This window comes from Muntiacus reevesi, chromosome 19 (genome assembly GCF_963930625.1).
Source record: "Muntiacus reevesi chromosome 19, mMunRee1.1, whole genome shotgun sequence".
Classification (NCBI taxonomy): Eukaryota; Metazoa; Chordata; class Mammalia; order Artiodactyla; family Cervidae; genus Muntiacus; species Muntiacus reevesi.
In genome coordinates this window covers 56,890,127-56,916,678 of record NC_089267.1, presented here as the reverse complement: position 1 = coordinate 56,916,678, position 26,552 = coordinate 56,890,127, and the positions used below count along the sequence as shown (strand labels likewise).

At 47.4% G+C, this 26,552-nt stretch overlaps 1 protein-coding gene across 1 annotated transcript in view; it reads right to left on the bottom strand.

The window, feature by feature from the left end:
- Window positions 1-2,456: 2,456 nt before the first annotated feature.
- The window catches only part of GABRR2 (gamma-aminobutyric acid type A receptor subunit rho2), a 40,692-nt gene continuing 16,596 nt past the window's right edge, over window positions 2,457-26,552 (bottom strand). Inside the window, exons 3-9 of the mRNA XM_065911480.1 lie at window positions 14,309-14,376; window positions 12,424-12,647; window positions 11,272-11,354; window positions 10,939-11,079; window positions 8,669-8,821; window positions 7,416-7,612; window positions 2,457-3,332 (exon numbers count right to left, since the gene is read on the bottom strand). Coding sequence (XP_065767552.1) covers window positions 3,021-3,332; window positions 7,416-7,612; window positions 8,669-8,821; window positions 10,939-11,079; window positions 11,272-11,354; window positions 12,424-12,647; window positions 14,309-14,376 — 1,178 coding nt within the window. The 3' untranslated portion in view covers window positions 2,457-3,020. The remainder of the gene's footprint in view (window positions 3,333-7,415; window positions 7,613-8,668; window positions 8,822-10,938; window positions 11,080-11,271; window positions 11,355-12,423; window positions 12,648-14,308; window positions 14,377-26,552) is intronic.

Genomic DNA, 26,552 nt, shown 5'->3' with positions numbered 1-26,552 from the left:
AGTCCTAACCCCTGGACCTTCAGGGAATTCCCCAGTGTAAGTTTCTTAGTGACTAAAAGGAGTCTCCCATTCATTTCTTATCTGCTACCACCCCAGGCACCACCCCACCCCCCACCTGGGCATAAGGCCTTGAAGATAAGTGCCGATAAATGTCTCCTTGGTGTCCAAGAAGCACGTCTGATCATCAGTTTTTGTATAATACCTGTTTCTTTTATTCCAGCATGCACATGTTTTACAATTTAACATTGGTGAAGTTGGGACTCATCCTATAATCGTAGACTGCTATAATTTAACTAGTAGCACTTTTTCCTCTCAGTGGTTCATAAACTACGGGGGCATCTTACCTTTGAGGGTGCCTTCGATTCAGTGAAACCAGGCACCATTTGAGCATCTCGGGTAACAGTTACGTTTACCCGTCTGTCCTCTCTACGGTGAATCATTCTCTGCTCAACGTTTCTTTAATTCCTGTTCTCCACTCCTACGGTTGTCTCCCCTTTACCTCATTTAAATTTCTGCTTTTCTCACATAGAGTCACATTATTACACTGCAGTAAGACTGTGCTAAATCCGAAGGTGTCATTGGCTCATGATGAAATGCTGTTTACAATTCTGTTAGCTATAGAATGAATGCCAGTTCACTATAGAAGCTAGTTAAAATACGTCTTTATTTCTGTTAAGTGTGAACAGGCCACCATGCTATAGGAGCTTCCATTTATGAAGACAACGTGGTCAGAAGTCAAGCAGTGTTGGAATTAAATACAGCAACTAGAGCAACAGGATGTATTTTTAATGACAATGTAATTATCATTCTTTGAGCAGCAGTGTGGCCTAGAGAGTCTCCAGAGAGCAAAGGTTTCTAAACATTTCCAGATGCCCTGTACCATGCAATTTCCCTCTTTATGTACCTTCATTCTTCATGTGTTTACGAGGCTGGGAGAGCCACTGCTCTTGGGCCAGGCAACTACCTGGAGAGGACGCTGCCCCCATCAGCCTGGGTGTGGAGGGAGAGGTTGGGGGACCTGCCATGACTCCTAGTGTTGCAGAAATAGCTCGTCTCTCACCTCTTCCCGCAAACTAGGATCCAGCAAAAAGAAAAAAGATGACTTGCCCCACAAACTCTATACTCTGCAATCCCAAACTAGCCTGCCTCTCTCATGCTCTTTGCTCAGGCCAGTCCTTCCATCCCCAGCAGCGCTAAGACTTCCTGTGACTGTGGAAATGTGGTATAACTCTGCACTATCCAATAGAGCAGCCACTGGCCACACACGCCTATTGAGCAGAGCGCTTGGAACTTGGCTAGTGCCATGTGGCAAGAACTCAGGTCTTTTTTTAACTTTAATTAACATAAATTTAAGTTCATGGCCAGTGGCTACCATACTGGAAAGCCCACATCTAGCATGTACTTTCTACATGTGCACTTGGCATGAATATTTCTTCTCCAGATCCCCAACCTTCAAGGAACAGCTTAGAAGGTGTTATCTCCACGAGATTCAGTCTCCCACTGGAAATCATTCCTTCCTCAGAATTTCCATTGCACATTGAACCGTTTTTGTTGTATGTAACATTTTTAATATATACATAATCACATACCACATCCTGGACCAGTCCTTTCTCTGAGGGCTGTGTGAGAATATAATTATGTCTTATTCTTACTTTGGATCCCACTATGTCTAGTGCAGTGAAAAAAAAGTGAAAGTGTTAGACACTCTGTCATGTCTAATTGTTTGCGACCCCATGGACTGTAGCCCATCAGGCTCCCCTGTCAATGGAATTCTCCAGGCAAGAATACCTAGAGTGGGTTGCCATTCCCTTCTCCAGGAGATCTTTCCAACCCAGGGATAAAACCCAGGTCTCCTACATCGCAGGCACATTCTTTACCATCTGAGCCACAGGGAAGCCCAATATCTAGTGTAGGGATGTTTTTAAATGTTTGTTATGTGAATCTTCTAATGATTGGAAGCAGAATTATTCACATTAACAATGAGGAATTGACAAGGATTATTGTGTAGTACAGGATTACCTTGACAGAAGACAGATTTGGGCCTTGGCCTCCAACTCTTGAGAGGTAATGTCTAGACCCCCGAACTGTCCTGCCAGATGGGAGGGTCTTTGTTCACCTGGGGGCCTACAGCCATGCCAGATGGTCTAGGCTAACAGTTTGATTTATGATGGGGTCTTGGGCTGAGGGTTATCAGCTCAGCCTCTGGAGGAATGGGAGGCTAAGGTCAGCTATATGGGGAGTCAGCTCCATCCAGATGGTCAGTCCCCCCCAAAAAAAAACTCTGCAACTTGATGGGTTTGGGCAGTGTTTCCCTGGTAGGCAATATTCAGTGCATATTGTCACATATTGCTGAGAAAAATAAACGCTGGCACGGGCTGGGTATTCAATATTTAATGAGTGGCTGAATAGCTGGATGAAAGAATGATGTCCCTTAATACTGCAAAATCATGGGAGTTGCCAGACTCACTCAGGTCAATTCATTTCCTGTTTGGGATCTGAGTTTTCCTTTTTCTTCTTTCCTAGATAGGCACTTAATCCAGGTGTAGAGTTTACAGATTTCTTTCATTTCCATTTTGAATCCTCATTTCCTGTCTCCTATCAAGAAAGCCCCTAAGCTTGCCTTTCATTTTCCCCTTTCCTCTATAACAGAATCCTAGGCTTTATAAGGGTCTCAGAATATTCATCTGGGAGGCATTTGAGGCTTTTCTTTATTGGAAGGGGGCTCTCATGAAACTGTTCACACCCAAGAACAGAGACAGTCCCAGAGAGGCAAGAAGTGGGACACAAACAGCATGAATGACGAGCAAGCCCACGAGGTCTGGGGAGGGCAGCTGGAGGGCTCCCGGGGTCCTCCAGGGGCCAGGATGCTGCTCAGGGTGGTCCAGGAGCTGCCGCTCTGTGGGGGGACATGGTCAGCAGGTCCCTGTGTGGGCAGCCGGCCAGACCCCAGAGATGTCCATATCAGGCAGGACAGTCCAAGGGTCTAGAAGTTGCCTTCACCAGGCACAGGTTCAGAGCCCCTAGGCAAACACTGACCAATAAATCAAGTTGAAAAATATGTAGGAAGCTGGGAATATCAACCGGGAGTATTTGTCGATGGCGTGGGTGTTCTGGAAGATGCGAAGACCCACCTGGCCCTTCAAAAGCCCCTTCTTCCTGGAGGAGCTGGATTCATTGCTCAGGGCCAGGTGGACCCCTATCTTGTCTTGCCTGTCTTCTTCTGTCAGAATATGGCTCCTCGGGTACCCGGCCAGGCTGTTGGCCTCGGACTCACTGCAGCTCCCATCCAGCGTCATGGTTCTTGAGTGAAGCATTCCGCACATGCACGGGAGCTGCAGGCAGCAGACACAAGGGGAGATGTCAGGGGCGTTTAGACCTGGAAGGGGTCCAGACGAAGGGGCCTGGGCTGAGAGTAAAGCCTACAGCTATTCGGAACCACGAAAGCAGAACTAGCAACATCTCCAGAGATGGCTTTGTCCCATGACTCTCTACCCTCTCTGCATATTAGAATCACCTTGGGAGTACTTTACACTGCGCACCCCCAGGCTCCACTCTAGACTAATTGATTTAAGGTTCTCAGGTTATTCTGCTAAGGAGAACCACTTGTCTAGTCCAAATGCCCTCAGTTACAGAAGCAAAAACTAAGAGCAAGAGAAGCTATACAGCTCTCCTGGGATCAGACAGCCGGTGTCGGAATTAGGGCCTCAAATCCACATGTTCTGGTTCCAACCAGGGGCCCCCACCTCTGTGTATAAAGACAAAGATGATTAGGTAGGAGACTGTCCTTATTTTAAAGGGTTACATTTAAGGTTCAAGGGTCATGGTGCCTGCCTGTTATGTATTTTTATTGTTTTATTTTATTTTTTCTTGGATAATCCTCTAAGTATAATTTATTTACAATGTATAGTTTCAGGTATAGGACAAAGTGATTCAGTTTTATATATCTAAGTATGCCTATGCAGACAGATATAGATATATATGAGACCTTTTTCAGAGTCTTTTCCATTATAGGTTATAACAAGCTATTGAATACAGTTCCCTGTGCTATACAGTAGGTCTTTGTTTATCTATTTTATATACAGTAGTGTATATCTGTTCATCCCAAACTCTTAATTTATACCCCGCCACCAACCCTTTGCCTTGTACTTTTAAATGGTTCAACTGCACTGACAAAAAAATACGTTTATATGAGAAAAAATTCACACAAAAATGGCCAAATGTCAGCAATGCTGGATGGAGGGGCAGGGTGTATGGATGTACATTATCCTATTTTTTCAACCACTTCTGCAAGTATGAACAGGTTCATGAGAAATTATAAAGTGGAGGGAGGGAAATGGTTTTACTTAACTCCTCACAATTTGAGTCAGCAAAGTTGGCACCAGTTAACGTTTGGCTCATGAGCCCGTGTTTGTTGAACGAAGGCTTTGCCATATTTTGAATAAGTCTATACAGGAAAGTCCAATACTTTCCTGTATAAAGTCCAAAAGTATTTAAATATAATCCAAAGGTATTTGATAATAATCTATGTACAGATTATTAAAACTTTAAGCAAGGATTCACATACCCAAGTGAAAAGGATTTGTGTTTGATGGATGCTGGACAAAAGTATGATGCCAGCCTACTGACCAGGAGTTTATCTCAGTCTCTTGGCCGTAATATGTTTTCAACTCTGCTCTCAGCCCTGCTGTGCCTTTTCCATCTGGGAAAGTAAAATAATAACATTTCACACCCTGGCTCCTATTGTCATGGATCTTGAAATATACAGATGGATACCAAGAGGCATTAGGATACAAAAAAAAAAGATGAAAAAAATCAAAATTACTTGAAGTATTTTCACACTTGAAGAAATCTGTAGTTTAGAGAGCTGTTTTTTTAATCAGGCATGATTGTTTCATTATAAGTTCTATATCTTGTCCCATCAGCAACAATAATTAAGTACCACAGTAATACATTCCTAGAATAATTAAAATAGATTTTAAGGATAAGGGTTAATAAGAGGTCATCTATTCAATTCTTTGCATTTAGATATAATCACACCCAAACTTGGTAAAATTATGAGACATTGTTACATCACTGTGACTTCTTTTTTTAAGACACAAGTCTTTACTCCTTTTCCTTGCCCTAAGCTGAAATTTTGTCTGCTAAAATAAAAACAGACTTTTAAGATTTTGAGTTATAACCAAAATTATGGAAAATCTCTATTTCCCCCATCAGCTCATTGCTGAGAAAAATTAAGTGGCTCTCTGCACACTGGGCAGGTCTGGATAGTCAGCCAAAGAATTTGAGCACATGTGGTGGAGTGGACCCCACTGCCTTCCAGCTTCAACCCAAAGCGGCATAGAGCCCGTTTTTGAACCCAGGTAAATCTAGCAGGCTCTGGTTAGACTTGCCATCTGCAGAGAAGTCAAACTTCAGTGGACATCAGAATTGCTCGGGAACTTGTCAGCAATGCCAATTCCAGGGTGCCAGCTCCAGAGAATCTGAATCCATAGATATGGGGTAGGCCTGGAATCTTCATCTTTAGTAGGCTGAGAAGGTGAATCCAGGCCCCTTTGGGAACCTCAGCTCCACTGGGGGCCATGTCAACAGTTGTGAATAGTGATTTCTCTGTGGAGGAGTGAGAGAGATTCCACGTCTCCCCATCTGTCTACTCTCCAGCAACTACACCTTCTCAGCCTTTCAATCACATGTTTGACAACAGTGAACAGCAAGCCCTTACTGCCCAGGTTTCTGTTCCCATAGACAGGGAACGAGACTTGGGGCCAATGGTCTGTCCACTGATGACTTACTCTTTGCTCCTTAGATAGCATCGTATCATCACTGCCCAAGACCAGGCTCATCATATGGGAATAGGCTGATGATCTGCCTGAGAACATGTTATATGAGGTTAATAGTTCATAAGTCCATATTTGTCAGAGGAAGGTTTTGTCATTTTTTGAAAAGCTCTCCACAAGGAAAGCGTAACAGATTATAAATCAAGTAGATTATAAATCTTAAGTAGAATCAAAGGCATTTGATAATGATCAATGAAAGCTAAGCACCTAAGAATTGATGCTTTTGAACTGTGGTGTTGGAGAGGACTCTTGAGAGTCCCTTGGACTGCAAGGAGATCCAACCAGTCCATCCTAAAGGAGATCAGTCCTGGGTGTTCATTGGAAGGACTGATGCTGAAGCTGAAACTCCAATACTTTGGCCACCTCATGCAAAGAGTTGACTCATTGGAAAAGACCCTGATGTTGGGAGGGATTGGGGGCAGGAGGAGAAGGGGATGACAGAGGATGAGATGGCTGGATGGCATCACCGACTCGATGGACATGGGTTTGAGTAAACTCTGGGAGTTGGTGATGGGCAGGGACGCCTGGCGTGCTGCAATTCATGGGGTTGCAAAGAGTCGGACATGACTGAGCGACTGAACTGACTGACTGACTGAATGTACAGATTATTGAAAATGTGAACAAACATCCAAACGCTGAAGCAGAAAAGTTCCGAAGAGAACTTCAAGTGTGTATCTTAAACATTCTAGCATATTTGAAGACACCATGGAAATAGTTAGCAGATATATTGTGGAATTGAAAGACTATTTTTGAAAATGCAACACATCCTCTTTGCCTAAAATTTAAAGCTCCCTTATGCAAAGGAGCTCCCAGACACCTAGACATGCGTCAATGTAGGATTTTTCAGTCCCCTAATCTCTACATCTTTCAGATGAATATCATTTTTATTAGTGCAGTGATGAATAAGGATTTGGTAACAAGTTGGCATTTTATTTCTTAAGGTGATCAATAAGAGTCTGTGTGAATAGACTAGACTTTCCCTCTCTGCCCACGGGCGTTGCCCTGAATTCCCATTTGCATTCCATCTCATAGTACACTTCAGTGTAGTGCAGTGGTGTATAGACAGCACAGTATTTCCCATGAGCCTAAAGGCTAAAGTCTCAGGATCAATGGGCCAGAGAACTGATAAATATATGAGTTTTTATTCTAGAACTTTCCTCTTGTCTGCTCAAAGGCCATGGAGACATTTTCCCTAGACATGTTCAGGAATGATAGTGAGACTTTTCGTGCATCTAGAACCGTACAATTTCAAAGTAACTTTCCCATACGCTATTGCAAGGGTGTTGTAACCCTTAACAGTAACCCTGGGAGGTAGGTGGGGTGAGGATTCTGTCATACTTTTCTAAAACAGATGAAGAAACTGAGGCCCGAGAGAAGCGGCAGAGCTGAGATTAAGAATCCAAGTCTTCCTAGCTTTTGTCCAAAGACTAGCTACTTTCTGGGATCCTCTGTGATAGAAGCTAGACTATTCTGAAATGGATCCTCCTCCTTTTGCACAAACACCTCCCTTTTCTCCCTCCGGCTACCCTCATCCAACCCGCAGTATGGGCTCCAACCAGGAAATGAATGAAATTCTCTCGCCTTCTCCTGTAGCTTCTGCGCCCTGCGCTCCTGCACCGTGGTCAGGTAGTTGACGGCCGCGTACTCCAGCACCGAGAGGAACACGAAGACGAAGCTGACCCAGAGGTAGATGTCCACGGCCTTGATGTAGGACACGCGGGGCATGGAGGCGTTCACGCCCGTGATGATGGTGGACATGGTCAGCACCGTGGTGATCCCTGCAACGTCCAGCTTTGGTTCAGCCTCTGACAAGCGTACACGGCTGCCCCATTTTACATTCTCTCTCTCTCTTATACCCAGCCAGAACTGCCCCTGGCAGATTTCCACCTCATAGAGGTGTGAGGGTCTGCTCCGAAGCAGCCGCCCCGGTCTCCTCCTGGACCACTCACTGCATGTCCCCTTTTGCTCTGAGCCCCTTGGAGCTGGGGGTCTCTGTGATGTAACCGCCAAGATCCATGGTTCATCCCAGAGGATCTGCTCAGATGTGGAATTTAAAACAGCGACTGTGAAAATCGACTATACTTCAACAAAAAATAAATTTTTTTAAATTTAATAAAAATTTAATTACTTTAATTTAAATTTAAAACTAATTAAATTGATTTAATAAAAATTTAAAAGCAGGGGCTAAAGAACCCCTCTCAAGGAACCTTCCCAAACCTCAAGAAAAGAACACATCCTCCCCCATCTGAGTCCAGAAAGCCTGTCACACCAGTTTCTTCCTCACTGTGCCTTGCTGGTCAAACCCAACCTGATTTTGTCCAAATTGACAATGATGAGGTGCAAGTGTTGACTCTGACACTGAGGGGCTTCCAAGGCTAAGCCACAACTCCAGGGAATGCAGCTCCCCCTTCCTTCCAAGAAATCACGAAACATGGGCCCTGCTCCCAAACTCTGTATAAACAAAGCCAACAAACAAGGTTTTTGTGTTTACAGAGTAAGTTTGGGCATTTGTCGAATTGCCTCATTTATCAGAGTACTGAGCTCTGACACTCCCAGTGGTAGAAGTCCACATCCCAGAAAAGCGCTTGCTTCCTGAAATGACTTGAGCAGAGGTGGTGTGGATTGAGCTCCCTGAGGTTTTCACCACGTGGTCTGGGAAGCTGAGGGCAGCGTGGAATTGGAAAGCAAGAAGTAGGAGGAAAGTTCGCTCCTCTGACTCAGACAGACCATCGGTTAAGAACCCTGAGTGGTGACTTTTACTTCTCTACATAGTGACTGGTTGGAAAAAACAAAACAGAAAACCCTCCCTGCCACACCTTATCAAGCGCTTTTACCCAGTGAGACTCTGGCGGGCACGGCTCTGCGGTCGATCCAGAAGGACACCCAGGACAGCATGACCATCAGCGTGGCGGGAAAGTAGGTTTGGAGCAAGAAGAAGAAGATGTGGCGGCGCAGCGTGAAGTTGATGTACAGACGGTTGTACCAGCCTGCGGGACCCAGGGAGAAGCCAGTGAGATCCCATCACAGAGGCGAAAACAGACTCCTTTCCTGGGAGCCCTTCTTTCCCCATCGTCATATTCATCTTTGGCAGAAAGTTAAAAAGTTCATGATTGGGTGCCTTAGTACAATAAGCTTTCTTTCTAAAATCTAATCCCTCTGAGCCTCAGTTTTCTGGGGAGGATATCAATATTATCTACACCATAAATTCGTTGGGTAGACAGGAGTTAATTCAGATAAAGCGCTCAAAACAGCAGCACATAATGAAAAAGAAATTCTTAAAAATGGCTTTAGGGGCTCCTCTGGTGGCCCAGTGGTTAAGACTCCACACTTCCATTGCAGGGGGCACAGATTCTACCCCTGGCTGATCCTACACGCTGTCTGGTGCAGCCAAAAAAATGATTTGTTTAAAAAAAAAGGTTTTAGAAAAGAGTTGATTTAAACTTGCCAAGAAGAGATGAGAAAAGAAAATTGTGTGCCAAATACACATCAGAGCAGAAGAGTAGAGAGGGATGAAGGTGAGCACCATGGACATAAAGGGAACCTGGGCGGCTGTCCTGACACCCTTGGCTGGGGCTCGCTCTTCTCCACTGGTGGGTGGTGTGGACGGAAGGCCGGGGCTGGGGGCAGGCGAACCGGGAGATAGTGGCCATGCAGGAGCAGACAGTAACACAAAATCCTCTCACACCTGGGCCTGAGCTTCTCAGCACGGGGACAGGAAGGGTAGGGAAGTGAGAAGTCCTCTGTGGTCCTGTGGCTACTGCAGAGCTGTATAGTGTATAAAGATTCATCGAAGTCCTAACTCCCACCACCCGTCAAAGTGGCTTTATGAGAAATCAGGTCTTTGTACATGTAATCAAAGTAAGGTCAGGTGCCTTTGAGTTAGGGTGGTCTGTGACCCAGTGACAGGTATCCTTAGAGAAGAGGGAAGTTTGGACATAGATGCATTAAAAACACAGGCTTCCCTTGGTGTCTCAGATTGTAATGCTCTGCCTGCAATGCAGGAGACCTGGGTTCAGTCCCCAAGTTGGGGAAGATCCCCTAGAGAAGGGAATGGCTACCCACGCCAGTATCCTTGCCTGGAGAATTCCATGGATAGAGGAGCCTGGTGGGCTATGGTCCATGGGGTTCCAAAGATTCAGACACACCATGGACACACCAGAGACACAGGGAGCCACGTGACAATAAAGGCTGAAGCCGGAGTAATGCCACCACCACCAGGAGCTGATAAGAGGCAGGGAAGGATTCCTTCCCAGAGCCTTCAGGGGGAGCAGAGTGCTCAGGCTTCCAGCCTCAGCACTGGGAGTGAACACATTCCTATTGTTTCAAGCATCCAGTTTGTGGTACTTTGTTAGGGGGCCCCTAGGCAACTAATTACAAGGGCTGATGGTGAGATCAAAGAAGAGCTCACAAGTGGATGCTCTCAAAGCTTCAAATATGGACCCAGGGTCCAAGAAGAGGTCACACTACACATGAGAAATGAATCTGTATCTCTGAATATAGGTTGTAAATACCTTTCCCTGGAAAGCTATCCATCTATATCGTTAAGTCAGATGAATCAGTTTACAGAATCGTGTGTAAAACCTGACTTTGGTGAAATAACACTTTTGTCATTTTTCTAAGGGCTTCCCAGGTGGCTCAGTGGCAGAGAATCCACCTGCTAAGAGGGGACGCAGGTTCTACCCCTGGGTTGGAACGATCGTCTGGAGAAGGAAATGTCAACCCACTCCAGTAGCCTTGCCTGGGAAATCCCATGGGCAGAGAAGGCAGGCAGGCTACAGTCCATGGGGTCTCAAAAGAGTCAGATATTACTTAGTGACTAAACAACAACAACAATTTTGTAAAATTGCATAATTTTGTAAAATGACATAATTAATCAGGATGTCTGCAAGGATATTTGCTGAATTGTTCAGAATGAGTGCCTCCAGCCATGGGATTTCCGAGGGCAGCAACTTTTAAATCCTCTGCTTTTAAGTGCTATTTTTGTTTTGTTGCACTATGCATTCTTAAAATAATAAAAAAAATTATTTTCATCGGAGGGGGCCCAAGAAGAATTCTAATGTGTTTTCTTCCACATGCGAACCCAACCGTGGCAGAAGTTAGCTACCCGTGCTGCTGTAGAAGGCCAGCCTGGACGTGGTGTGGAATTTCTGAATCAGAAACTGAGACAGGGAGATCTTTTCGTCCGTTTTCAGAGATTCGTCCCCATTCTTCCAATATAGCATCAGATCTTCATCTGTATATGCATCTTTGGGGAGAGGAAAAGAAGTTAATTTGACTCCCTGTCTTCTGAGGCAAGGTGGAGCAACAGGGTCCTCCTACACCAGCCTGGGAGTAAATAGGTCTTATCTCTGGCAGGCGGTACTCTGTCTCAGAGTTACTAAAATGTCACAGGGAGGGAAGAAGGCAAAGATCTGTCATTACGAACACAGACACTTACAGCTTTCCAGCTCCAAAGAACAGGTCTGAGAATCCAGGGGAAAGTGGCTGAAATCCATGTTACACATGGCGGTGACTGTAATCCTAGAACAAAACAAACATGTCGGCTCATGCAGTGGCCTCCAGACTCGCCTGTCTGCCCACAGTAAGGAGGACACAGACATGGCCAGGAGCGGCTGTCTCCTTCCAGAAGCTTGGAGGCCCAGGTCTCTAAGTCAACTTTCTTTTTTTTTGGAGCACCATGTGGCCCACTGGACCTTATCTCCCCAACTAGGGATCAAACCCGTGTCCCCTGCATTGGAGGCACTGAGTCTTAACCACTGGACTGCCAAGGAGGTCCCTCTAAGTTAACTTTTAGAGTTTTGTCTTCTGTAAATGGTGGCATTTGCCCTGCCCGGATCCCAGCTCCTGAGGGTGTTGGTTGTGAATGACCCACACCGGCACCTCCTCCAGGCATTGTTCTTATTCAGAGAGCCACCTTCCCCAGAGATGCCCAGAGGTTATGCCTCCGCAGCACCCTCTCAACGTTATTAGCATCAAATCCTGGCAAACGGTACAGGCAGGCCTGGAAAGTGGGAGATAAGACTATGATCACTCAAGTCAGCCCAGAAGACATGCTACAGTAGCCTCTAATAAGCAGTAGCTATTGTTATTTTTCTAATGTTTATTATTAATAAACTGATAATATGTTTGATAGAGTGATAGAATCATAGGCTGTCAGAGGTGGAGGGTGTAAAGATCATTGTCTCCCTCAGTTCATTCAGGCTCAATTAGTCTCCTCACCCAAGCTTAAGATCTCCAGTGATGGGGAAGCTACCACCTATCATGGTGGCCATTTCATCTTCAGAGAGTTCTGCTATCAGAAGGTCCAGACCTTCCCCTGTATTCCACAGACCCAACCACAGCGGCAAACTCTCCAGGGCCAAACGGACAGACCACACCTTTTTTAAATAGAGGGCTGTTTTTCTTTGTGGTGGTTTTTTAACCTGAAATTGAATAGCTAACTCATTCTACAAATGCTGTTTCCTCGCCTACCATGACCAGCACGGTCTAGCTCTGAGGACACGGTGGCAAATCAGTCACCCTCTCCCCGGCGTCGTCCACACGGGTTAGAACCACTCGAGACGGAACCCACGTCCCCGGGGACAGTTACCTCATGCTGTACAACACCTGCCCGTCTGGGAACACCCTCAGCATGATGTTGTCCGTGGTGGTGTCGTGGATGAACGACCTTTTGGAGTGAACAAAGAAGACGTCGGGGACCCAGATCTTCTTCACCAGCCGGCCGTCGAAGGTCATGCTCTTGTTGCTGGCACTGGGGAAAGCCAGCCGCTCATCCCTCCAGTAATGCCGCAGGTACAAGGTCATGGTGAAGTCCTGTGGAGCCAGGGTGAGACCAGAGACGCCTGAGAGAGCGCCCTTCCTGACCGTCATTGCTGCACCCACCACCATGATGGATACCTCGGACCCAGCCTCCAGAGGCTGGGGGACAGTCTGCAGTCCTGCCGGCCACCACAACCACTGCTGCCACGGGAAAGAGAATGACTCATTCTCATGCCTCGTGAGATTGGAGCCCAGGGGACTGCACAGCTCCTCCTTCAGGCTTTGCAAAGAAAAAACGGCAGCTGTGATGCCTTCTGGCTGGCATGGAGCCAGCAGGCCAGGGTTTCCCCAAAGCACTCCACCCTCTCCAATACCTGTGCACACATGGCTCCTTACCTATTGGTTCACCATTCAACTCAACTCAGTAGACACTTCCAGAAACCTGGACAGTCAAGTGTCCCATTTAGGAGGATTTCTACCACTGGACTTGTAAGATCTTTGAAGGCAGAATTATGTCCTGCCCACCACTGAATCTCCAGACCCCAATTTAGTGCCTGGAAGAGCAGAGAAATGGATGCTCAATAAATACTTGCAGGGTGGAAAAAAATGAAGGGAATGAATGGATGAAGAGGTATGCAGCAATATAATTTCAGCCTGAAACCTTATTCTGTTAACAAGTGTCTCTGTGGTTATGCCTTAAACCAAGAGTGAAGCCCTTACACTGTAGCCAGAGCTAAGACATAAATGCAGATGAGTCTTCTGGAGCAGGTGGAGGAAGGCTGGAAAGATGCCCGTGATGGTGGGCTCAGAGTGGATGCCCATTTCTGCTAGACCAGCTCCACCCAGATGCCTCCTGCCTGTCCTGCAGGCTGGTCCCATAGAGGTGAGCACCAACCAGCCCATCTCTTGAGTCCTTCACTTCCCTGTTCTGTCTTTCTATTTGCAAACTCCCTGTTTCTTCTGCCTCAGAGATCTCAGACAAGCTCTTGCTGTGCCCTCTCCACAGCTATCGGGTCTCAGCTGAAATGAGACTTCTTCAAAGAGGCTCTGGTGACCACCCAATCCTGCTAGACACCACCATAGGGTGAGGCGGGGCAGTGGGGATCAGGGACCTGCAGACTTCCAGGTGAATGCATCCACCTCCTGCGCTCCTCCGAGTGTGGCTCGTCTGACCACTCACATTCCTTGAGGGGTGTGTTCAGAACATAAGGGGCTGGCTCTCACTCCCAGAGACCGAATCGGCTAGTCTGGCGTGGGGCCAAGGATCTGCATTCAATCAACATCCCCTCCCAGGCTGGGGCTTCCCAGGCGGCGCAAGTTGGCGCTGGAACCTGCCTGCCAGTGTAGGAGAGGCAAGAGTCTGGGGTTCAATCCCTGGGTTGGGAAGATCCCCGGGAGAAGGAAACGGCAACCCACTCCAGTATGCCTGCCTGGAGAACTCCATGAGGAGTCTGATGGGCTACAGTCCAGAGAGCCACAAAGAGTCAGACAGGCTGAGCGACAGAGCACCCTCCCAAGTTATCTTGACCCGTGAAGATAGAGAGCCCCGGCTCTAGATTTCCCCGCACCTGGGTCAGCCGCCAAGCCCCAGTTTTATCCCCTCCAGCTGCGGCCCCGCCCACCGCAGGCTGCAGCGGGCCAGCAGCCCCGGCATCCCGCACCGGGCCAGCAGCCCTGGCATCCCGCACCGGAACTGCCCGCCCGGCCCCGCCTACCATGTCCACCTCGGAGATGCTGTCCAGGCTTTCCACCTGCACGTCCACGCCCACGGGGATGGCAGGGCCTGCAGAGGGTCAAGGACAGTCGGTTAAGTCGCCTTCCACTGGGCGGGCATACAGCTCCAGCCACCTTCCATGCGGACCCTGACTAGAGCAGGAGTGAGGCAGTGAATCGAATTCCCTGAGGGTTTTCTTGCTCCTTCCCGATGTGTTGGGTGCCTAGGCGTTCTGCATGAAGCCTGGGGCTGTGTCTACCTTAAGTGCCTTTCCTGGGTCACATGTGTGTGTGCTATCTCTTCAGTCGTGTCCGGCTGTGACTCCATCGACTGTAGCCGGCCAGGCTTCTTTATCCATGGGATTCTCCAGGAGAGAATACTGGAGTGGGTTGCCTTGCTCTGCTCCAGGGGCTCTTCCTGATTCAGGGATTGAAACTGCATCTCTTAGGTCTCCTGCATTGGCAGGCGGATTCTTCACCACTAGCGCTACCTGGGAAAGCCAGGGTGGGTGTTTAATCTCTGCTTGTATGAGTAGATGAGCTGGATTATGTATATGTTATGCTTCTGTGAAATGATTTTTTTTCGATTTTAATATTTATTTAAGTTTAATCTTAATATTTTAAAATATTTAGTATTTTAAAAACCTCTTAAATGAAAATAAAATAAAATAAAATAAAAAATAAAAACCTCTTAAATGGAAAAAACCAAAACCCTGTATCTGTCAGGTGTATTAATGAATGCTGTTCCACTCACAGGTAACCGATGTCTTTGGGAGCCTCAGGTGGCCCTGGACTCGGCCTTCTGAGAGGAAGTCCTTGTCTGGAGGCCAGCCTGCTGCATCTGGGGCCGCTGGACCCTGGCCGGTGGTTGCAGGACTGGGGCATGCCGACCCACAGTGGTCTGAGCTGGGAGAAAGTTAGCTGGCCGTGGTAGTCTGGGTCTCAGGGAATGAGGACTCAGAGGGCCAGGGACTTCAGCTGAGGGCAGGGAAGGAGGATCAGAGATCCTAACAGGATCTAGTGGGTCCGGACATTGGATGGGCTCACCGATTTCCCCAAACCTCTCCCAGTAGGTTTGCTAATACTTGCAGTCTTACCATAAGAGATTTGGGGGATTTTGACTGAGCATGGTAGAATGAGAGCATTTTAGTTATTACTGGTGGGATTTCACGGCTATTTTCTGTGTCCTTAAACGTGAACACAAATGAACACACACACACCGCTTTTTTTCACCTGTCACACAGTGTAGCTTGTGGAATCCTAGTTCCCAGCCAGGAATTGAACCCAGGCCCACAGCAGGAAAAGCACCGAGTCCTAACCACTGGACTGCCAGGGAATCCCCACTTTTTAATTTTACTTTTCCCCTCCCAGATTAATTGGTTCGTAGGCTGATCTTTGTATTTTCCCGTGCTCTCAACTGATGGCTCAGGTCAGGGCTCATGAAAGATCACTGCTCTGGCAGCGAGTCTTTTCTTAGTCCAGGCTCCAGGCAGAGTGGAATGGCCAGCGTGAGGCAGAGGCCCCTCCTCAGGGCTGACTGCAGGTCTTTCCCTCCTGAGGGGACTGCAACATGAGGAAGGGTCTGCCGGCAGCCTGGCTGGGCCCCCCACTCCCAGCACCTAGACCCCGTGCCGGACTGTGTACTCCCAGTATCACCGTGGGAAGCAGGGCTGTTTACTTCCTTGTCCTCTGGATCGCCACCCTTACCCCTGAGACATTAAAACAGCCCAGGGCCAGAGCTCTTCACCCTCCCTTTCCGTGTCCCCTTTCTATAGAGCACCACACACCTGTAATGTCCGGTCACCCCAAAAGCCAAAGGGCAGAAACAGTAGAGCCGTCACCCTCTTTGGACCCACTTCCCCGTGCCCTGGATTTCGGATAATGAGTACAGTGTTTGACCAGATAAAAAAGTCAGCTTGGTGGTGCCTGCTGCTGTGTCTGTCTGTCCCCCGGGCCTGCCCGGCCCTCTGGAGCTCCAGTCGGTCTTTGGAGAGAACGTTGATGAAGCCTGGGAGGGTGAATTCTCGGCGGTGAGGTGCTGCCCAGACGGGAGGGCAGGGCGGGTGTCGGGGCTCCTGGGCTGCTGGAAACCACCTGTGTATTCAGGAGGCTCTAGAGCTGAGTTCAGGGACTCGCACCCCCAAGCTTGAGTGGCACCAACAACTCTGCCTCCCTTGGTCCCAGGGCAGTGAAGGTCATCTCGGCCTTTGACCGGCCCAGCAGCCCAAGGCTAACGTTCCACCCTCAAGTTCCCGAGCGCTCCATTTTGTCACCCTTCCCAACCTCATTTTTGAGAAATTCTTCCAAATTACTGGCCTTTCTCCTTCTTCCATGAGCAATTTTATGTTTTTAGTAGGATTGAGCCCTATAAGAGTTAGAAAGAAAATAGTCTAGTGAAGTTAACTAGGCATTCATGTCTTGGCTCCAGAACACTGATGTGGGTTTTTCAGCTTTAAGAAAATTGAAGATCCCGCATGCTGCAACTAAAATCCGGCTCAGCCAAATAAATAAATATTTTTTTAAAACTAGAAATAGGTACATAGAAATAAATCTAACAAACTATCTAAATGTCTTCTATAAAGAAAGCTATGAAGTACTGAGAAAAATGAAAGAAGACCTAAGTAAAGGAAAAATAATTGTCTTGAATTGGAAGATTCAGTATTATAAAGATATTAATTGTGTGTTTGTGTGTTTACTTTGCCAACAAAGGTCCATCTAGTCAAGGTTATGGTTTTTCCAGTGGTCATGCATGGATGTGAGAGTTGGACTATAAACTGTCAGGAAACATTTAACAGTAAGATTCCTGTGTGCTGTTTCCTATCTCTCTCTCTCTCTCTTTTTTTCATTTATTTTTATTAGTTGGAGGCTAATTGCTTTACAATATTGTAGTGGGTTTTGCCCTACATTGACTTGAATCAGCCATGGATTTACATGTGTTCCCCATCCCGATCCCCCCTCCCGCCTCCCTCCCCATCCCATCCTATCTCTCTTGAGCCCTCTGTCCCTGTAAGGGGCGAGAGGAGCAGGCAAGCCTCTCCCAGGACGGAGATCAAAGAGATGGGATGCTTGCATGGGATTTCCTTCATTAGCTTTTCCATTTGGTGAAAGGGGTCATTTACGGCCCTCTTTTGTTATAGATCACCTCTTGGCCTTATGGCCTCTATGGCTCTTGCTTCCTTGGTAAACTTGTAAAGTCTGGTCTCTTGATCTTTATCTAAAGAAGCTACTGGTACATATACTCTTACAGAATTCAGTAAAGCACCTTTGCTCCATCAGAGCTTGGGTCCCCGTGTCTGTCTGTCTTTGTTTCTTTCTCTCTAGCTCTGTATTTCTGGCTGATTCCCTGGAGCGCGAAAGTCGGCTGCGTAACCCAGGGAATATTAGCCTCTTTCTTTCACTCTCTCATTGTCGACTCCAGACCACCAGGTTCTGGTCCAATAAAGGACCAACAATAAACAAAGCTGAATGCCGAAGAATTGATGCTTTTGAACTGTGGTGTTGGAGAAGACTCTTGAGAGTCCCTTGGACAGCAAGGAGATCCAACCAGTCCATCCTAAAGGAGATCAGTCCTGGGTGTTCATTGGAAGGACTGATGCTGAAGCTGAAACTCCAATACTTTGGCCACCTGATGCAAAGAACTGACTCATTTGAAAAGACCCTGATGCTGGGAAAGATTGAGGGCAGGAGGAGAAGGGGACGACAGAGGATGAGATGGTTGGATGGCATCACCAACTCAATGGACATGAGTGTGGGTGGGCTCCGGGAGTTGGTGATGGACAGGGGGGCCTGGCGTGCTGCGGTTCATAGGGTCGCAGAGTCGGAGACAACTGAGCGACTGAACTGAACTGAACTGGGTGTGTTAGCTGCTCAGCTGTGTCTGACTCTTTGAGATTCCATGGACAGCAGCCCAGCAGGCTCCTGTGTCCATGGAATTTTCTAGGCAAGAATACTGGAGTGGGTTACCATTCCCTTCTCCAGGGAATCTTCCCTACCCAGGGACAGAACCTGGATCTCCCACGCTGCAGGCAGATTCTTTACCGTCTGAGCCACCAGGGAAGCCCAGACATATTAATTACCCCATATTAAACTATAGACTCAATGCAATTATAATCAAAATCCCATTTGGTTTTCTTGTGGAACTTGACAAAGAGATTATTAGGAAACTCAAAGTTCCAATAATAATCCTTCTTGAAGGAAAAAACGGTGGGAGGATTTGTCCTACCAGATATCAGGATTTGCTATAGAAATACAGTAATTCAGAAGTGAAGTACTAGGATGCCAGTGGTTTACAGGACCTTCAGGTTTGATCCCTGGTGGGGGAACTAAGACCCCACGTGCCATGTGGTGTGGAAAAAAATCTTTTAAAAGAAAAAGTGAAGTACCAGTATAAAAATGGACAAATAAATAAATGGGACAGAGTGGAGACTCCAGAAACACACACACACTTACAGACACCTGACTTTAGATACCACTGCAGATCATTGGGGAGAAGGCCACGGCACCCCACTCCAGGACTCTCGCCTGGAAACTCCCATGGACGGAGGAGCCTGGTGGGCTGCAGTCCATGGGGTCGCACAGAGTCAGACATGACTGAAGTGACTTAGCAGCAGCAGCAGCAGATCATTGGAGAGGGAACAGTATCCTCAATAACTAATGCTGAGACAACGTATATGTGAAAATCATACAATGTGCAAAACAACTCCAAGTGGACTGTGGATTCAAAGGTAAGAGGCAAAACAGCAGATAGCAGGATAGCAGTGGTCTTCTTTAACCAGACACAAAAAGCACTACCCTTAAGAAAACTAATGACAAAATGAATCCTTTGGTGTTAGAAGCCAGGACAATGTCTGGCTACGGTGGAGAGAAAGAGCCTTCTGGAGTTCTGGAAGTTCTGTTTCTTGGTCAAGGTGCTGGTTGCAAGAATGTGTTCACCTTTTGGTAACTCACTAAGCTGAACAGTTACGATTCGTGTACTTTCTGTATACATGTTGTGGGTCAACGAGAAATTGCGATAAAAAAATCAAGAACTCTTCTTTATCAAAGACACCATGGAGAAAGCAAAAACAAGCTACCGAGTGGAAGATATTCATAGTACATGTGACTGGCAAAGGGCTCATATACAGAATATAAAAATAACTCCTAAGAGTTCCATTAAGAAAAAATCAGATAATCCAGTACAAAAAGGGGCAAGAGATTTAAATAGGCATTTAACAAAAGAACAACCAATAGACATATGAGAAAGTACACAGATGCGTTGATATTTCCCTTAGAGCCACGATGAAATATTAATACTATCACCCAACGAATTAGGCTCTTATGAAAGAGCAATTACACTAGGTGTTGATAAGGGTATAGACAACAGGAGGAACCTCATACATTGCCAGTGGTGGGTGCAAATTGGCACAATCACCTTAGAAGACATTATCCAGCAAAATGGAAGCTCTATAAACCTCTGACCTATCTACAGAATAGGAAAAATACATTATGGTATATTCTCAGAATGGAATGTTGCATTTACATTCAACAACATGGATGAATACACTTTATGAAAATTTCATCAATGCAGGTTGCATGGCTTGAATTTCCGCCATGGCCCTTCCCGTTCCTTGAGGGCTTCTTAGAAAGTCGGAGTTAATTTGAAGACTGAGTTAAGCTGAGACTCTTCCTCCTGTTGGTGGATGTAATCAGGCATTTTGGTTTGAAAACAGACCTGGATTTTTCACGGTGACACTGTCTCTTTGCAGCAGTAAGTGCCGTGTGGCAGGCATTAACCGTCCACCTGCGGTGGGGTTGGGGCTGGATCAGGTCAGGGCTCTCCCTTCCACAAAGCAGCTCCAGCATCACCAGGCACTTAGAGATGCAATTCGTGGGTCCTACCCTGAGCCTCCCGCCCCAGAGACGTCACAAGTCCGGGAATGATGCTGACCCATGGTCACGTTTGAGGAGACTGGACAACTGACCTTTAATGAAACTCCAGCAGTGAGGTTTTATGGTGGCCCATGTCCTGGTGACCGTTTTCCTCTTGTTTTCAACTCTTCCACTGTGCTATCTCCGCCAGCTGTCTCCACTTCCTGCTCATCCATGCCTTCCTTCCCCTGTTGCACTTGCTGAGCTGAGGAGTCTTTTTTCCTAAGCCTTGCTTGGCTCCTGACCTCTCTTCCATGATCACTCTCCTTAGTAGAAACCCCCTTCCTTTTCCATCTCTGTGACACAGCTCTTGCCTGGCCCCTTCTCCTCTCTGTAGACACTCAGCCCCTCCCACAGCCAACTCCCCTCTTAAAGCTGAGGACTCTCGGCACTCCCCTGGCCCCCAGTGGTTAAAAATCCATCTTCCAATGCAGAGGATGGAGGTTCCATCCCTGGTCAGGGAACTAAGAGCCCATATGCCACAGTGCAACTAAACCCACAGCCTCTGGAAGCCGAGCACTACAACCAGACAGCCCATGAGCCACGGGAATGACCCAGCATAGCCAAGGTTAAAAAAAAGTAAAACGATGACTCTTCGTTCGTCCTTCCCAGTTCCCACCTCTGACCAAACGCTGACACTGTTGTTGTTAGTCTGGAAGGAGTCTCCACTGGCTATCAAACCAAGTTCTTACATTTAACATCCTTCAGGTGCTCAGTGACTGCATCAGTCACCGGGCGCTGGTGAGGTCAAGGAGCAGAGGAGTGAGAAGGCCCAGAGGGGATTGTAGGAAAAAGGCCGTCTGAGGAAGGGGCTAGGGAAAGAAGGCTAATCTTAGAGGAAGGATGAAACCGAGTCCCCCTGCTGCGTTCATGATGACCCTCTCTATCCAACACTGTGCTCCTTTCTTGTCCCGCCCTTGTTCCCCCCAGGGCTGAAGAATAGCAAAGAGAAGTAAAAACTGAAACCGAACAGGATCTTCTTAGGTACAAGAGCCCCACTATGCACCCGGTTTCTATTTTTGTAGAAAAAGACTTCATTCTTCTAGGCCTTCATAGAGTTCTAAAGAGCAGACTCAAGAAGTTACTAATTAGGGAAGTGAAAGAATACAGAAGTGAAGGAAGACCAGTCAAGCAAGAAAAGTAATGATAGTTTAAACAATAGTTCATCAATAAAACAGAGCTTTGGGACTTCCCTGGTGGTCCAGAGTTTAGGACCCGGCGCTTTAACTGGGTTCGATCCCTGGTCAGGAAACTGAGTGTGCTTGAGTTATGCAGCTCAGCCAAAATAAAGGTAAGTATCTTTATTTATACCTTTAAATATCTGTGTGGATCACAACACACTGTGGAAAATTCTGAAAGAGATGGGAATACCAGAACACCTGACCTGCCTCCTGAGAAACCTGTATGCAGGTCAGGAAGCAACAGTTAGAACTGGACATGGAACAACAGACTGGCTCCAAATAGGAAAAGGAGTATGTCAAGGCTGTATATTGTCACCCTGCTTATTTAACTTATAGGCAGAGTACATCATGAGAAACGCTGGGCTGGAAGAAGCACAAGCTGGAATCAAGATTGCCGGGAGAAATATCGATAACCTCAGATATGCAGATGATACCACCCTTATGGCAGAAAGTGAATAGGAACTAAAGAGCCTCTTGAGAAAGTGAGAGAGGAGAGTGAAAAAATTGGCTTAAAGCTCAACATTCAGAAAACTAAGATCATGGCATCTGGTTCTGTCACTTCATGGGAAATAGATGGGGAGACAGTGGCTGACCTTATTTTGGGGGGCTCCAAAATCATTGCAGATGGGGATTGCAGCCATGAAATTAAAAGACACTTGCTCCTTGTAAGAAAAGCTATGACCAACTTAGACAGCATTTTAAAAAGCAGAGACATTACTTTGCCAACAAACGTCTGTCTAGTCAAAGCTATGATTTTTCCAGTAGTCAAGTATGGATGTGGGAGCTGGACCATAAAGAAAGCTGAGTACCGAAGAATTGATGCTTTTGAGCTGTGGTGTTGGAGAAGACTCTGTGGAGTCCCTTGGACTGCAAGGAGATCCAACCAGTTCATCCTAAAGGAGATCAGTCCTGGGTGTTCACTGGAAGGACTGATGCTGAAGCTGAAACTCCAATACTTTGGTCACCTGATGTGAAGACCTGACTCATCTGAAAAGACCCTGATGCTGGGAAAGATTGGGGGCAGGAGGAGAAGGGGACGACACAGCATGAGATGGTTGGATGGCATCACCAACTCGATGGACTTGATTTTGAGCAAGCTCCGAGAGTTGGTAATGGACAGAGAAGACTGGTGTGCTGCAGTCCATGGATTGCAAAGAGTTAGACACGACTGAGCAATTGAACTGAACTGATCCTTTAAAAAAAGAGAGTCCTCGTTCTTCTTCACAGGATATATATAGTTATCTGACCCATATGTTCAAGTTGTTCTACAGAAACTAAGGCCTCCACCTAAGTGGAGGATGGTGACTCCATGCAGACTGGTTGGAACCAGAAGGCTGACTTTAAGATTCCCAAAGCATTTTCATGTTACCTCACTAACTACCAAACAGAAGAAGGTCCCACAAGCTGCAACCCTTACTCCAAATGGCTGCCTTTAAACACCCTTCCCTGAAAGCGAGTGGGGAAGGCAGGTCTTCGGAGCACAAGCCGCCTTTCACAACAAGCAGCATCAATAAACTAGCTTCACTGTGAGTGGACTCAAGTTCAGTTTGGTAACAGGAGCACAGTGTGGTGTAAGCTAGGGCTTGTGCTCCGGAAGATAGGGGCCAAGGACACTGCAGAGAAGTCAGAGGGGTCTCCTCTGAGGGAAGAAGGCTGCTGGAGCCCCGGAAGGCCGAGTTCCTCTCCAGCTTTGGCTCTCCAACCAAAGAGAGTTGTTAACCATAACAGTGAAGCATAGACCGCACCCCCTGTGCGGAAGCGCCTGGGGAAGTCCAAGAGGCATTCAGGGGAAGAGGCCACAGCTCCAAAACTAGGCACGCCCTTGCTTTGAGCTGGCTCTATGGGCCTCAGCTGGAGCAGCTGAATGGCATCTGGGGGCCTTGGTGGACAGACTCCTGTGGCTTGGAAATCCAGGGCTTGAACCCCTCCTAGGAGGAAGGCCACAGAAGAAAGCATTCAAGAAGGTCTACACTCACAGTCTGGGTGCCCCACACAGAGGGCTCCTTAAATAGGGGTGGAGAGAAAGTATACCAGGTGAAGATCATGTGTCTCAATTACCCTGGAAAATCCCTACGAAGGCATCACGTTGGAGACAGTCCACCTGGAGATGTAACTAGGAAGTAACCTTGCAAAGTGACACCGCAGTTGGGATATTATGATATGTTAAGATATGATATAATAAGAAATATTTATTTGGTTTTCAGCCCCAGTTCCTGGCACAGAGCTCCTGAAACTCCTGTAGCTTCCTAAGTGATAGGGGTAAAAGGAGTAGCCTTTTGTTCATAACAAACCACACCTGAGTTTAAGCTAGAGCGGTGACTCTCGGTTAGCTCTTGGTTTCAGGGTGGGGGCTGGTTATTAAGGAGACAGCTGGGTGATTAGATGGTTGGAATTTCAGCCCAACCCCCCAACCTGTGGGGAAGGGAGGGCCTGGAGGTTGAGTTAACCAGCAGTGGTCAATGAGGTCGTCAATCATGTCCGCACAATGGAACCTGCATTAAAACCCCTAAACAAAAAAAATAAAACCCCTGAACAGCCTGGTTCAGTGAGAGTCCTGGTGAGCACTTCAGGGAAGATGGTGCGCCCCAACTGCGCGATAGAGGCCCCTGGGCTCGCGACCCTTCCGGTCCTCACCCTACGCCCTGCCTCGTCCTTTGTCCTCTGTATCTTTTATAATGTACTTTATAATAAACTGGAGACAGTAAATAATGTGTTCCCTGATTCTACAAGCCACTCTAGCAAATTAGCAGGGGGTTGTGGGAACTTGAGTTTTGCAGCCATGTCGGAGAGAAGTATAGATAACTGGGGACCCACTTCTGGTGACTGATGTCTGAAGTGGGTCTGATGATTGACGTCTGTGGGGCTGAGCCCTCAACCTGTGGAGTCTGTGCCAACCCTTGTTGTCATCATTGTTTATTCATTGAGTCATATCCGACTCTTTAGCAACCCCATGGACTGCAGCCGCCAGGCTCCACTGTCCATGAAACTTCCCAAGCAAGAGTACTGGACGGGTTGCCATGCCCTTCTCCAGGGGATCTTCCCAACCCAGGGAGTGAACTCGCTTCTTCTGCAAGTCTCCTGCATGGCAGGGAGCTTCTTTACCTCTTGAACCACCAGGGAAGCCCTAGGTAGTGTTAGAGCCAAATTAAATTGTAGGACATGCAGCTGGTATCCACAGACAATAGGAGAACTCCTTGGAGCAGAAAACCCACACAGTAGACTCGGAAGTTTCGTGAGTAGAACAGGTCATAGTAGCAGTAACAGTACGAGCCCTTCTCCTGGGAGAGGCCCTAACAGACTGTGTGCTGTGTGTCTAGGAGGCTGGGCCGCACACCCCCCGGGCCAGGAGCCAGGTCTTTATCGCATGTCAGCATGCAGCGTCTGATGCGTGGCCCACCCACACTGTCCCCATGTCCCCAGGCACACGCTCTCTGCTCACTGTCTGTTCAGTGCTTTCTGTAGGACACCTGGGTTTCACCCTCACGACAACCTGCTGAGGCTGGAATTACCTCCATTCTACAGGCAAGAACCTGAGGACTAGAGATGGAAGTCTGGGAGTGGAAGTCCCGGCCAGTGGAAGGCACAACCAGAAGGAAGTTGTCCCAGAACCCCCTCTTTAATGAATGCCTTTTGCTGACCGGAGCATTCTCAATCAATAAAAACAGTTCATGTTTCTCGAGCACTTCTTATGTGTCACGCACTTTGCTGGAAACTCCACACATAATCTTCACTGAGGTTGCTCTAAGGATTCAAGAATGTGCCCGAGCCACACAGCTATCAAGAGGCAGAGCTGGGGTCTGCACTAAGAAAGGCAGGGTGGCCCCAGTATAATGGTTTTACAAGATGTCTGTAAATCCTTCAACATGCCTCCTAACACAGGTCTAATTCCTCTCCGCTTGGAATCTGATTGGACCTCTGTGGTCAGTTCGAAGACCAGAACGCGTCAGGACCAACAACGCTGTGAAACTTCCAGTTTCTGCTGGTTTCTCTTTGCTGTCCGGTGGCCACGTTAGAGACCAGAGAGAGAGGGAAGAATGAGAACGATGCCCTGATGCCCGAGGAGCCCCAGCTGCCCCAGGCCTAGCTGTGACATCTCTCCACCCGGGGCGCCAGACAGGAGAAGGAAGACACTCTGGGGATGACCCTGTGAGGAGCACGACTTGCCGGCCCACAATGTCTCTTTGGCATATGCATTATTTTGAGCTGAAAACAATCGAAGCAGGAAAGACTCAGGAAGAAATTTTGACTTTCCATCTAATGCCTTGGCTTCCCTGGTGACTCAGATGGTGAAGAATCTACCTGTAATACAGGAGACTCAGATTTGATCCCTGGGTCGGGAAGATCCCCTGGAGAAGGGACTGGTTACCCTCTTCAGCATCCTTGCCTGGAGAATTCCATGGACAGAGGAGCCTGGGGTTGCAAAGAGCTGGACACGACTGAGCGACTAACACACTCACATACTAACTGCCTTATGTAATTTACACAGAGGGCCTGTTCCCACGGTAGAGCTTACCAAACTTGTTTGACTTTCTCTGGCGGATCAATCTCACGCCAACTTAATTCTTAGACCAGTCAGAAAAACCTAGGAGGGTAGAGGGGACTTTCCTCCCGGACAAGGCCACTCGCTGCCACCATCTGACTGCATTCCCTTGAGAACTGACCCACTGAACACAACCTGATTTGTGAGCAGAAATAGCCTGTGACCTAAAGGTCACAACCGGGGTAGCTGGTTACATAGGAGTGAATAGCCAGACACCAGAATTCTACAGCCCATGTTCTTAACCACAGTGCTGTGAACAAATTAATTAATCAATAAGTGAGTGGAAGAATGCGTCTGTGTGATGATTTCAAAGAAGAAAAAGGTCTTATTGAGATAGGAGGGAAGGGGGCAGGGCACAATCTTTAAAAGAATGACATAACTGTTGAAGGCCCGACAAAAACTGGTAGAACAACTAGGTCCAACACGGCAGAAGATTCGACTTCCAGTAGGCCTTGAGCCACACCACATGCTCACGGTAACACATTAGCTAAATTACACTCCCACCAGCGCCATGATGGGTCCACGGCTGACCGAAAAAGACTGAAAAGTGGGTGGTGGCCCAGTTCCTGGAAATTTCCACACCTTCTCCAGAACGGTTGGAATAATCCTGTCCTCCCA